Source organism: Monomorium pharaonis, chromosome 7 (genome assembly GCF_013373865.1).
Source record: "Monomorium pharaonis isolate MP-MQ-018 chromosome 7, ASM1337386v2, whole genome shotgun sequence".
Lineage (NCBI taxonomy): Eukaryota > Metazoa > Arthropoda > Insecta > Hymenoptera > Formicidae > Monomorium > Monomorium pharaonis.
Window position 1 is genome coordinate 13765729 of NC_050473.1, and position 13379 is coordinate 13779107.

General features: G+C 36.2%; 3 protein-coding genes and 1 long non-coding RNA gene across 5 annotated transcripts in view; 2 read left to right on the forward strand and 2 right to left on the reverse strand.

The window, feature by feature from the left end:
* Positions 1 to 106: 106 nt before the first annotated feature.
* LOC105838713 (beclin 1-associated autophagy-related key regulator) lies at positions 107 to 5163 on the reverse strand. Of its 2 annotated transcripts, none has more exons than XM_028195197.2 (9): positions 4826 to 5163; positions 4505 to 4610; positions 4137 to 4218; positions 3830 to 4067; positions 3305 to 3501; positions 3083 to 3239; positions 2658 to 2834; positions 2433 to 2571; positions 107 to 2336 (listed from the first exon to the last, which is right to left on the reverse strand). In XM_028195197.2, exons 1-9 carry the CDS (start codon positions 5023 to 5025, stop codon positions 2175 to 2177), a joined length of 1458 nt encoding a protein of 485 aa, XP_028050998.1. In that variant the 5' UTR covers positions 5026 to 5163; the 3' UTR covers positions 107 to 2174. The 2 variants fall into 2 exon arrangements, with proteins under 2 accessions (XP_028050998.1, XP_012539912.1); XM_012684458.1 differs by having other exon boundaries at positions 2175 to 2336; positions 2448 to 2571; positions 4826 to 5025.
* Positions 5164 to 8355: 3192 nt separating this feature from the next.
* Positions 8356 to 9274, forward strand: LOC105834896 (iron-sulfur cluster assembly 2 homolog, mitochondrial). The gene is made up of 3 exons (XM_012677731.2): positions 8356 to 8509; positions 8749 to 8964; positions 9041 to 9274. Exons 1-3 carry the CDS (start codon positions 8433 to 8435, stop codon positions 9216 to 9218), a joined length of 471 nt encoding a protein of 156 aa, XP_012533185.1. The 5' UTR covers positions 8356 to 8432; the 3' UTR covers positions 9219 to 9274.
* Positions 9275 to 9296: 22 nt separating this feature from the next.
* On the reverse strand, positions 9297 to 12259 carry LOC105834895. Its single transcript, XM_012677729.3, has 5 exons — positions 11553 to 12259; positions 10553 to 11410; positions 10294 to 10440; positions 9966 to 10199; positions 9297 to 9895 (listed from the first exon to the last, which is right to left on the reverse strand). The coding sequence occupies exons 1-5, from the start codon at positions 11613 to 11615 to the stop codon at positions 9869 to 9871; spliced, it is 1329 nt and encodes a 442-aa protein (XP_012533183.1). The 5' UTR covers positions 11616 to 12259; the 3' UTR covers positions 9297 to 9868.
* Positions 12260 to 12621: 362 nt separating this feature from the next.
* Positions 12622 to 13379, forward strand: part of LOC118646518 — a 43059-nt gene continuing 42301 nt past the window's right edge. Inside the window, exon 1 of the long non-coding RNA XR_004964071.1 lies at positions 12622 to 13083. This is a non-coding gene — a long non-coding RNA (uncharacterized LOC118646518). The remainder of the gene's footprint in view (positions 13084 to 13379) is intronic.

The window sequence follows — 13379 nt, forward strand, 5'->3', positions numbered from 1 at the left end:
TTCTTGGAACTGTTTGTACTAGCTTTATGCTAGTTTATTAGATATTATTCAGTAGCACATATACATGCATTCACACATGTATACGAATACAATATTACAAAGATTCTTTTTACACGTTTATTCCAAAATATTGAAGATGATACAAAAGATCTAAAATGGTATATGGGCATACTGTTAGTGACATATTTAAAAAGTATGCGATTTTCTTATTGATATTATCTAAATATAGCAGTAACAATAAAAAAACATCCTAATTTATTCAAGGTATCACAATGCATCTTTGTTCAGATAAAACATAGCCATATTTTATGATAGGTAAAGATAAAAACTATATTCGCCCATCCATGCACACATGTGAGTATGAAATATTTACGCTAATTCATATATTTTAGTGTTGTACATTTCTAAAGGTATGATTTAAATTGTTGCGTTTTGTAATTCAAATTGGCCATTTATATTCCAACTTAAATAATTTGAAGTGTATTGGTAACGTCTGTTTTAACGCTATGAACAGCAATCACGTCAAAATAACTACACATGTACATATATAGATGTTATTAAGTAAGATATACAATTGTGCTAAATCACACACGTGCGCGCGCGCGCGCACGCACGCACGCACGCACGCACGCACGCACGCACGCACGCACGCACACACACACACACACACACACACACACACACACACACACACACGTGTGTGCGCGTAGATTTATGTTTGTTAACAATTTAATATTGTAATTTGTGTCTATTCGTGTAAAATTCTTTTCCTACCTGTCATATGTTTATAAAACATTGTAACATTATTAAGAAAATTGCATACATGCATAAAAAATTATGCATTGTCATAATAAATCTATTTATCTACCCATAATATATGTTTTTTCGTGGTTTATTCTTTGTGTTAAAAAAAATCATAAGAAATTTCAATGTTTCACAGAAAGCATTTTTATCAAATAATTATGGAATATATTACGCCATTTATGTTAACTTTATAATTGTCAACAAATTATTAATTATCCTAGCTTTTACGACATCAGACCAGGGGCAAGTTACTTTTTAATCTAAAAAATATGAAGTTTAATGCATTGTACAAAAATAAAATAGGATTATTATAGTATGACTGGACATTTAACTTAGAAAACTATATGATATTAGTCATCTACTTTGTAAAACTGTACTAATTTCTTATGGATGATCATATATTCTACAATGACTACAATAGTATTTATCAATGCTCTCTTTTAATATATGTAATATAATCAAATTAGTTAACATAATGTATTTTTACAATACTTTTTCCTTATATTATTAAGTATGAAATGTTTAATAAATTCTATTTTTATGCTATAGTAAAAAATGTATAATGTTATATGATAGTCTCACATAATAAGTAATATAAATGTATGCACTTTCTCCAGTTTTACTAAAATATTTCAGCACATTTAGTACAGCAAATAAATAGCAAAAATAGCAAAATATTAATTACAATCTCAAGATATGCTTAAGGATTTTTATACGATCAGATTATAATATTAATTCTGCATTAATCAAGTCTCGTAGTATAAAATATATTAATAAAATATTTAGTAGAGAGAATTAATTTGTTAATAGAGGGAAGCATATCTCATTTGTGTGGATATGTAATCGTATTAAATGTGATGAGCATAGAAAAGGCAGTCATTGCACATTTATATGTTCTACCATAACAAATTCTATATCAGTATACATCTGTGCTAATTAGTATACGTTTTGTTTTGTAGACCATTGATATATATTTTAATATATGACAATCTAATCTATTATTTTCGTGATGTAATTGAAATATAAAATGTCTAAATATTTATTAAACAGCCAGTTTTTATTAATCCTTCTCTAGTTATTTTTAATTCGACCTAAGTTAGACATCAGATCTAACGAAATCTGTCACAGCATATTTGAACTACTTTGAATGTCGCGTGTAAGTTAAGAAAGTCACATATTTACATGTTGATTTTAAATCACATTCGTGTTTTCACAGTACATAAATATTAATATATATAAATATTTTTACTTCGAAGCATCTTTCCCCAAGTTTCCACTCTTTGAAGTGGAAACCCTCCTCCTCAAGAACTTGAAACATATGATGAATGTGTCTATATATCGAAGGAAATTTGTTGGTCAAGAGGAAAAAATTATTTATTAGTCAAACCTCGCCAAATCGAGGCGATACTCGCTGCTGCACTCGTTACCAAACCACCGGCGACACTCTGATGCACTTGCATGCTAGAAGATTGTTGACTAATCATCGTTCCAGAAGAAGGTACCGCCATTTCAGGGCAAGTGATACTCGATACCTATATACATACATATATGTTGAATCATGAGTATCTATATCCGTCAATCATGTTCTTATTGCTTAAAATTTTGTTACAAAAGGATATATAACTTACGGAAGTATGACTTACAGCTTCCCACCCCCAGCATACATCTTCCTCATCGGAAGCTGAATCATCGCTATTTTCCAAATCGGGAACTAATTGATTGTGAAGTTGCGCTATTACAGACGGATCGACTTCCATTGGTCCAATTCTATAATACATAATATACGGATATGTAATTATTAATTTACAAATTCGATTTTATCTGCTAAAATTAGTAAAATTGTTATAAATTACCTTCCGAGATCACTAATTTCAGTATTGAGCAAATGCATCAGGTTTTGCAATGTATGCATTGGATGTAAAACTTCTATTTTAGTATTTTGCGTAAGACACAAATGTAATACATTACTATTTAGCCTCGCTACTTTCCTAGCAAATTTTTGGTCCGACAATTCATTTCCGCAAAACTCTCTGAAAGAAAATGAACGGGATGAAGAAAATATATCATCGGAATAACTTATATTTATACATTACGTTGTCTAGAGCTAATAAAAATATGGATAAAAAATATCTAATACTTATAACGACTATTGGCATGTTTTTTTTGTGCTGCACTGGTGCAACAAGTGAGACAAATATATTTTTTCTTATTTTAACTTATTGCACCGGTGCTAAAAAGAACAGGTCATCTGCAAAATAGTGTGACTTTCAATACATACCCACAAGCAAGTTTGTACGGTAGTTTTACATTAACATAATAGGCAAGAACATTAACCAATTGTGTAGCGTATGTCAAAGCAGCACTAATATTATACGCCGGATTGTGCATCGCGTTTTCTTTGTTTGCACCTGGCACTCCATCTTTATTTGCTGCAACTGCATGTAATATATTTATACTTATGTATAATGTTATTAATCAATTTAGAAACAAATATAATTACCCCAAAGGGAATAAGCGCTATAGTCTCCTGTTGCTGGTAACGTTGGTTCAACTATGCAATGATGAATTTCCAAAGAACTTTCCTTCTCGCTGATCCATCTACCTCGTACATATGATGTACCTGATGCATCCGCTAATGCGCTAGTAACCGTAGTAATATCCGAAGTGGCACTGTCGCTGTCCTCGCTGCTGCACAAACTATAAATAATATTTATAATATTAGCTCGAGAACGAAATTTTTAGCAATTTAACATCATTATGTCTGTATTATCAAATCATTAATTAAATTAATATTTCTAATTATTTTTACAATTTTTTACAAATGCATGTAAAGTATAGATATAAGAATAGATTAATATATTAACGTATATTAATATATTACGTTAAAAATTAATCATCTTATGTAATATTGTAAATGTATTTTATATAAATACACATATATGTTAATTTTAATGTTAAAATTGTTAAAATTTACATTTAAAATATTTCTTTGAAAAGAAACATTTGAGAGATATAAATCTAATACCTCCTATTTGGTTGAACCTTAGATAAGGGAAAAATGTAGTGAATCAACTGCTTGGCAGCAGTCCTGATAACTTTCTTCAGTTGCTCCCTTTTTCTTTCCATGGCTTCTTTCTGTTTCTCCTGCTTAACTTTTAAATCATTAACATAGCGATGCAATTTCTCTATTCTATCCTCGTGTCGTGGCACTCGAAGAGTCAACTGAGAATTGATATCCTTCAAAACATTCAAACGTTGATTACCTACATAAAAATCAAATTATTAATAAGAGATAATTAGAACAAATATCAACTGCAGATTTTAAATCCTACCTCTACTGATACTTTGCCTTGTTTCATTTACTAGAGACTGAAGTAGTCTCACTCTTTCTTTACATGTATTTATATCACAAATCTGAAATGGAAAGTTCAAGATTATGAGATGTTATATCACTAAGTAAATATATTGCGCAAGAAAATATTTTACTTGATAATTGCCCAATTACATGTATTTGTTCTAATTACATAATTTTCTGTATAATAGCTTTCATTTAAGTGTATCAAAAAGATCAACTGTCAACATCAAACTTCTCTATGCTTGCATATTAAAATAATGTGCATATATAAACAATAGTGTCCATTGTCTCTTTACATATGGAAGTTTACTTAGTACAATAGTATAAAACTATTTTCTATAATACCAATTTATCCTTTTGCTTGTGCCTCTCAAGAGCCTTTATGCACTTCTCCTCTAACTGGGCTCTAGCAGCCTTCAGCCGTACCAGCCGCATCTGTTTATCCGCAAACCTAAATAATCATCAGTAATTATAACCACAACCCGAGCGTGTTTTCAAAGCGACAACGTCGCTCTCACTAGACAGATATAATGTATTCTCAGAAATAACGTGCACGGATCTAAGAATAACGTGTTCTACGATGAATTCGGATCTTAAAAGAAAAAAAAAGAATCCGCGAGAGTTGCTCCGTTTATTGCGAATGTAGCAAGGATAGAAATGACGCACCGTTCCGAGTAGACGGTGTTCGAGTGTATAAAATCCCCATTCTGGATGCACTGACGGCAGTAAAAAATCCGACGGCTGTTATGACACAACGGGCACTTGAGCAGATTCATGCTCAGGCGACTCGAAGCGTCCTCCAGCTCGGACGAGAGCTGAAAATCCGCGGGCGCGGTGCAGGAGCCATCGGAGCTACTTGTCGCCATAACCAACAGCAGCGGTGACAGCGACAGCGGCGACGGCGGCGACAGCAACAGCAGCAGTAAGCAGCAGTAGCAACGGCAGCGAAAAAACGGCAAACCTTCCTCTCCTCGTCCTCCTACTGTTTGTGTTGTGTTGTGTTGTGCCTCATCAGCTGATCTGCAGTTATTTGCTCGTGCCGCCGCACCGCGCGCCCTTTCCACGGTCCAGTCGCCTTGTCTTTTTCGTGCCGTGACGTCACGCGGCGATTGTCTGACCAATGCCGTTCGATGTTAAGGGAAATGTTACCTCGTCTTTTGTATTCTTTTTTTACTTCTTATTGAATTGAGACAATTTTCCGTTTCTTTAATAAACTGTTTATTAACACGTTAATTGGCGACGGATGTATCAATCAGCCTACTGACAACGTTGATTGACAAATTGATTGAGCGCGTTCAGCAGATGGATCAGTAAGCGCTCAGTGATTTTTAAATTTACTATGATTGGTTTTTTCTCCGAAATTTAGCAAAGAACTAAAAGCAAGAGCTAAACATATTGAAGAATCACTAAAGCGCTGCTCACTGAATCCTTTCTGTCTACTAAACGTGCCTATTGGCTCGCGCCTATTATTCGAAACAGAGGAAACTGCGGTCATCGCGTCGTTTTAAGGTGTTTGCATCCATCAGCGCCTCTATGTGCACATTAAACTATGTAGTCAAATATCTATGAATCCTGTAGATAATGTGCATGACTTTTTGGGTCTTTTCTATGCTACGTTCACGTTTATTTGATTCTGTTTCATGCTATACCCGTGAATTTTACAATTATGCATTCATATTTTAAATGTTTTATGCAAATGTGCATAATCGTTCTATAAATGTGCAATACCACATATACATGATACAAATTTAATTAATTGATTTAATAAAAATTCACTCACAGATTGTTGTCGCTTCTCCTGCTGCTGATGCTGTTGCTGCTACTGCTACATTCCTTTTCCGGAATATCAAGTCGCTCCATGGATGCCGCTTGCTGTTGACATCATATCCTACTATTCTTGAACCGCACACTAATAACGATTGCCCGATACTTTATTCGGCACTCCCGATATTACGGATAATATATTACACACGAGTAAAACGTGAACTACGCGCGAGAATTTCACTTGGCGCGACCGTTACATTTGAAAAAGTGAAAAGGACGGCTCGTCTAATTGGCGGCGAAAATCAACCTGGCACTAAAGTGGCGTGACGTCACGTAACTTCGTGGAAACGCAGGCCGAGGAAAACCGTTTGAATGAAAATTACGCGCCGAGATACAACAAACAGAGACAAATTCGTTTCGAGAATTTTGTATGCTCGCACGACGACTAGTAGCACTTCACTTAATTGGCACTCGCGATATTTTACCGAACGTATTCTCTTCACACTTTGCTCGAATGCACATGCGAACACTTCACGCGAAATCGAAGGCAAACGCACGATGCCGCACTTTACACATGAATTCGATCTCACATGCCTGGCGGGTCGTCTGTTAGTGCGACGGCATTCTCAATACAACATCCCGTACCTGCGCACAATGAATTCTGAACGCGAGGCACGCACGGAGTCGACCGAACGTCCGATGCGTCCGACCGGCGCTGGAGCGCGGAGCAACATGGCGGCGGCAGCGGCCGTACGTGACTAGGCAGGCAGACTCGGCGGTACTCGGCGCTAGTCGGCGCCACTCGCCACGCCTGCGTACGCCGCGCCGCTGCCGCTACGTTGCTCCGCGCTCCAGTCGCACGTACGCCTCTCCAGCGCCGGTCAGACGCTCCGTCGACTCCGTGCGTGTTTCTGCGTGTCTCGCGTGTTCAGAATTCATTGTGCGCAGATACGGTGTTGTGTTGAATGCCGTTGTGCTAGCAAACAATACGCGAGATCGTACATAGCACAGGTATTCATGTGTAAAGCGCGGCGTCGTGCGTTTGCCTACGCGGTTTTGAGTGAAGTGTTCGCGTGCGCATTCGAGTAAGGCCGAAGGCAGAGAACGAGACGTAGATGTCGTACTCGTAGTCGTAGGGTAAGGCAGAGAAAAACGTAAGTCGTAATATGCTACTATTCTAGAGTCTAGAATAGTATACTACGACATGTACGACTTACGTTTTTCCTACGACTACGACTGCGACACCTACGTCTCGTTCTCTGCCTTCGGCCTAAAGTGTGAAAAGGATACGTTCGGTAGAATATCGCGAGTGCCAATTAAAGTGCTACTAAGTCGTCGTGCGAGTATACGAAATTCTCGAAACGGTCTCCGTTCGCTGTATCTTGACGCGTACGTAATTTTCATTCAAACGGTTTTCCTCGGGCAGCGTTTCCACGAAGTTACGTGGAGTCACGCCACTTTCGTGCCAGGTTGATTTTCGCCGCCAATCAGACGAGTCGTCCTTTTCACTTTTTCAAATGTAACGGTCGTGCCAAGTGAAATTCTCGCGCGTAGTTTACGTTTTACTCGTGTGTGATATATTATCCGTAATATCGGGAGTGCCGAATAAAGTATCGGGCGATCGTTATTAGTGTGCGGTTCGAGAATAGCAGGATGATGTCAGCAGAAAGCGGCATCCATGGATCGAGCGACTCGGTATTAAATACATTATTTTTTCAAGTGATACATTTCTTTATCTGCTTTTGTGTTTAAGTTTAGAAATAATATTTATCACATTTTCAGAATCAAAACCGGAAAAGGAGTGTAGCAGTAGCAGTAGCAGCATCAACAGCAGGAGCAGCGACAGCGATCGGTGAGTGAATTTTTATCAAATCAATTAATTTGTATTGAATTTATATCATGTATATGTGGTATATTGCACATTTATAGAACACGATTATGCACATTTGCATAAAACAGATTTAAAATATGAATGCATATAATTATAAAATTTACGGGTATAGCATGAAACAGAATCAAATAAACGTGGACGTAGCATAGAAGAGACCCAAAAAGTCATGCACATTACCTACGGGATTCATAGATATTTGATTACATAGTTCAATGTGCACATTTTGTGCACATAGAGGCGCTGATGGATGCAAACGCCTTAATTATTAAGATACAAAAATACAAGGTACTTGTAAATTAATCCCAAAATAATAACTTGCAAACCATCTAATTGTATCCAGACAATTTAAAATTGCTTGTCTTTAATGTCCGTGAAATCTGAAAATAAACATGAATGATACTTTTATAGTGCTATTTTATATTTAAAATCGTTTTATGTATGATCTTCAGAAATCATACAGTATTCATAGGAACATTACGTTGCAATCGGTTCTTGTCGAAGTATCGTGTGCGTGTTGTCTCAATTATTTGTAAACATGTTTAAAGTTTAGCGTCAAAATTTTGAACAAACTCGACACTCGACAGCTGATTATCAGCTGCTGATATTCAGCTGAGAAACATGGCGAAGCTAACGCACGTAATGTGGGGTTTATCTTCAAACTTTGCAGCAAATCGATATTTCTCTCGATTATTGGCGTGAGTAACATTTGTCTTTTATTTCCTTGACTAAATCTTATGCCATAATTTGGTATAATACATAACGTATTTCATATTATCGTGATATATAATTATGCATAAATTGCAACAGAATGTGTATACTTTATTAATAATTGTATTAAAAAAATATTAAATAAAAAATTATGCAAAATAGGAATGTAACAAATATAAATTATGCACATCTTAGTAGTATTAAAAGAATTCTAATTTATTCCCAGCTCACCATTGTACAACGTTTCTATGGTTGCATCATCTCGAGTTTCAACAGAAGCTACTGTTGAGCCTACAGATGATTTGATTATCAGTGATAGTTGCGTGAAGCGGTTAAAGGAAATAGCTGATGGCGTATGTTTGAGAATTACCGTGGAAGGTGGCGGTTGCTCTGGATTTCAATATAAATTTAATTTAGATTCAAACATACAGGAAGATGATAGGTGTATACATTTAGATATGAATGTTCTTCTGCGAACACTATACAATCGACTTAAAACTTGATTTCTTATGTTACAGAATATTTCAGAAAGCTGGCACTAAAGTAGTAATAGACTCAACGTCATTAGAATATGTGAAGGGATCAACAATAGAGTTCCATACAGAATTGATACGATCTGCCTTTAGAATAACAAATAATCCTTTAGCCGAACAAGGGTGTAGTTGTGGTTCTAGCTTTGCTATTAAAATAGAGTAGTCAGTAGATGATAATACATACATTGTTACATGCTAATAAATTGATTTATAAATTAATGTAAATTTTAAAAATATTTACCGAAGATTAATTATATTTTATTTATAATTAATACGCTCAAGGCAATACATACAATTGCTTTGGCGAATATACATTAATTTTATCACAACACCTACTATAAACAGTAGCTGTACATTTCTTACATTTGCTTCCATTTAGTAAGAATGACTTATAATTTACAATTGTAGGTATTGGTTTACATTTTTACCTATAAACTATCAATATCTTGTAAGTGGTACAAAAAAGATTCTCTTTATTAACAAATTTAGATTGCAAAATTTATCCTGTCCAAGTATTGCTGTAAATAAGTATGAACAAATAAAGATAATCATTGCACATATGCATAAAAGAATTAAACTTATAATGTAAGCGTTCATAAATAGAACGTCGTCGATGAGAATTTTTATTTTGATTTCATAAATAACGTAACATCAAGTTAGAGAGCTCTTTAGCACTTTTCAGGCTAAAGATATGAGTATACGCAAAATCAGTGGATACAATCTATATATGTACATAAAATTTATCAATGATCACGATTAAACCATACCACTGAATGGAATGTCAATGATTGTTCTTTGCAATTCTGACCTGGATCACTTTTGTTTTCCTCTTTTACTATTCTGAAAAAAAATCATTCGATATTAAATGTCCTCGTAAGAACTATCTCTCGTATATTTTGTGTATCTTTACCTTATTAGCTAATTCAAATTTCAATTGTTGTATCTCCTCTGTTTGGAAGATAAGTTTTTCATTCATATTGGCAAGATGTTCGCTCATGGTGTTGAGTTGTACCTTGTAATTTACCTCCTGTGTCTCTTTCTCTTTTTGTATACTATTACAATTGGAAAGTGTCTCTAATAGTGCCACCTCGCACTTCTCTCTTTTTGATTCGCTTGTATCTAACTGCACGTGCATAACTTCGCTCTAAAACACAAACAACACCATGTATACCACCTCGCGGAGATATGAAGACGTTCGAATATTTACTAAAAATAAAATGTTAAATGTATCTAATTACATTCGCGGCCATAGCTAAGTTTTTTATATGATAGACATATTTTTCGTTTGTCAATCTTTCTATTTCTTCTAGAAAATAGTCCCTAATTTTTAATTCACGAGCTTCAATCTCTTCTGGTATGGCAAAAGGTGCACTCAATTTTCCAATCTGTCAACAAAGAGAAAATTGATACATATATTAATTAAAAATTGATAATTTAATTAAATATATGGAATATATTTTTTTAAAGAATGTGGAAATAAATAAAATAACACCATACCATATTACTTATTTCTATAGGTTTCAATGTGTCGCCATCCATTTGCGAAGTTGCCACAGCTTGTGTTTGTTGTAATTCGTCATACTTTATCTTGAGTATATGGTACTGAGCTTTCCAATGAATAATTTCCTTCTCTAAGTCACATGGTTTTGCATAGAGAAATTCATTACTTTCTTCTTGTGACTTTTGTGGCTTTCCTTCCCCAAGTGATTTCGAGGATCTGCGAGAAGCAGATGGCGAGGAAAATGGCGATGGTTCTGTCTGTCGATGATTCGAGAGCACTCCCCTTGCATCAAAGTCATAACCATCGCGTTTACCTTCGTTACTAGACCATGACACAGTTTCTTCTTGTTTCTGTCTGTCATTTAACTTTCTCTGCAAGTCATTTCTCTCTCTTTCTAATTTATCTATAGTACCCTGGTACTGGCATTCCGATTCTACCTTAGCTTTCTCACAATAATCGATTTTACATTCCAACTGTTGTATCCTTTCGTATAGGGTTTCAATTTCGTTGTCCTTGTCACTAATCTGCGACAACAATTGAGCATTTTCGACTATCTTCTTTTGAAATTCCTCGTCCAAGATGTTATTCAGTGGTGGTGGTGTCACTGTGATTTGACTGTTGTTCTCCAACGCTTTGCCCTTACCCTTCTTAGGCTTGTTCTGTGCCTTGTCAAGCTCTTCTTGCAGTACAGTTATACGCTTTGTCAATTGTTGATTGCGAAACGTCAGGCTGTCGATCTCCTGCTCAGCCCGGCGAAACTCGACCTCTTTCTCCTTCAACTGATTCCGGATCTCCACGTTACGCGTTTGCTCCTCTATCACAGCCTTTTTCAGAACGTTCGCTTGCGCACGAATCTGTAAATTGGTTATTCCTCCATTTAGATTACATTAAATAAGAACGGATAAAGCGAAGAGCCGACACAAAATCGCAGAGTGACAGTACGTTATTATCGTAAACATACAAATTTTGCAATTTTATCTTACGACAGTGCCTCACTTTTGAGTATTCCGTGGCGATTTTCTGATACTTGGTCTGCAGCTGACCGTTGACACCCTCCATACCTTCCTTCGCCAACCTCCCGTTCGCTAACGCGTTTTTCCCGTTCGCTCTTGCGATAATATCAATTATCGACACCTGGACATTGTTCACGAGATCTTCGGGTGTTTTGCGCTCGAGGCGCCGGGACACGCATCGCGCGTTTCCTGGTGGTGACGTCGGCGCGCGCGTTGTTTATCGACGAGTCAGCACAAATACACCTCCGGCTGGCGACGAGGAGAAGAGGGGAGGTAGCGATTTACGTTAAGCCGCGATCGAGGAAGCCGCCACGATAATTTTCCATGAAATGCGCAACGCGTGTTCGCGGATGCTCCTCGAGGCGAGGAGCCCTGGGTAGGACGTAAACACGTATAAACGCGTGCTCCAAATGAAACGCCCCCAAGATGCAACGTATACGCGCGTCCTATCGCGCCATACCGAGTCCTGCGTGCGCGCAACGTGAAGTGAACGTCACATCGTCGCGAGAATCGAGATACCGCCGGCCGAACGGAAGCTGGCTTAGCTCATTAGCTGGCTGCTGGCTGCTGGCTGCTGCTGTTGCTACTTTCGCGCTGTGCTGCGATTCCGAGCCCGAGAGCACACTCACGCACACATCGCAGTCCGGGTCTATCCATGAGCCATCGCGCGCTCTGCTACGACCTGTATGATCTACTATACTATACTATATTCGAATACTCGCTCTTCACAGCTGGTTCTTCAGACATCTCGTTTCATTCTTCGTTGACTGTCTCTACATTTGAATTAATGTTTTTAAAAAACGTATGTCGAAAAATGTACGATGTCAAAATTAGATATTTTTAGAGAAAATATCAAGTTATATATTTTTATGACTATAACAATTAATTTTTGCATTTTATTTCTACTATATATTATAATTTAATCATAATGAAGTTATTTTTTAAATATCTTTCTAACAATTAAAGAATTATAATTTACCATAATTTTCTGTATTATAAAAAATTTTTAATGGACAACTACAGTCCATCTAATCAATAATTTTGATTTATTTAATTTTATCAGTTTAATAAAAAAAATTAAATATATATACATATAATTGATGTACACGTGTACATTATTTGAAGAATGTAGACATTTGGTAAATCTTTGTTTTGTTTATTTATGCCATGTAAAATTTATTTTATTTTATTTGTCGAACACAACAAATTAAATTTTCATATAATTTTCTTTTAATTAAATTTTTATAACTTTAATTTTTTATTAACCCGAGTTACGTCGGTAAGTGCGCAATCGTAAACGACGTGCGACGTGCGATAATAGTACCGATCGTGGGACATGAAATAAAATACAGGTTTTTGTTTCGAGATGTCACTGTCGACGCGATATTTGAATCATTAGTTCTTTGATACAACGCGCGTCCGGAATGAAGGTCTTTTCAACAGTTTAGCTGTGTGCTCTCTGTACTGCACCAATATTGTACTTTGTTGAAATGAGATGGATACACGATTACATGGTGAGTGCGAGAAAGAGATAGGGTTTTTCGGCTGCGAACGCGTTTTGTTCTTTTCAACCAGTTTATTCGAGCGTGCCGACATTTTGGTTACGTTTCGAAATTTGCAGAAAATCCGTCGCGTTCGTTACATGAATTATATAAGTGTTTAATACTGTCGATGTTATCTCGAAATTCGTGCCTTATTTCGGATTCAAACGATTCAATTTCGGATTTCGGTAAAGATTCCACTTATCTTTACCTTTCTCTGATTGTACGTAACTGTTCTACGTAAAATTTTAATTGTTCTAATATTCGCG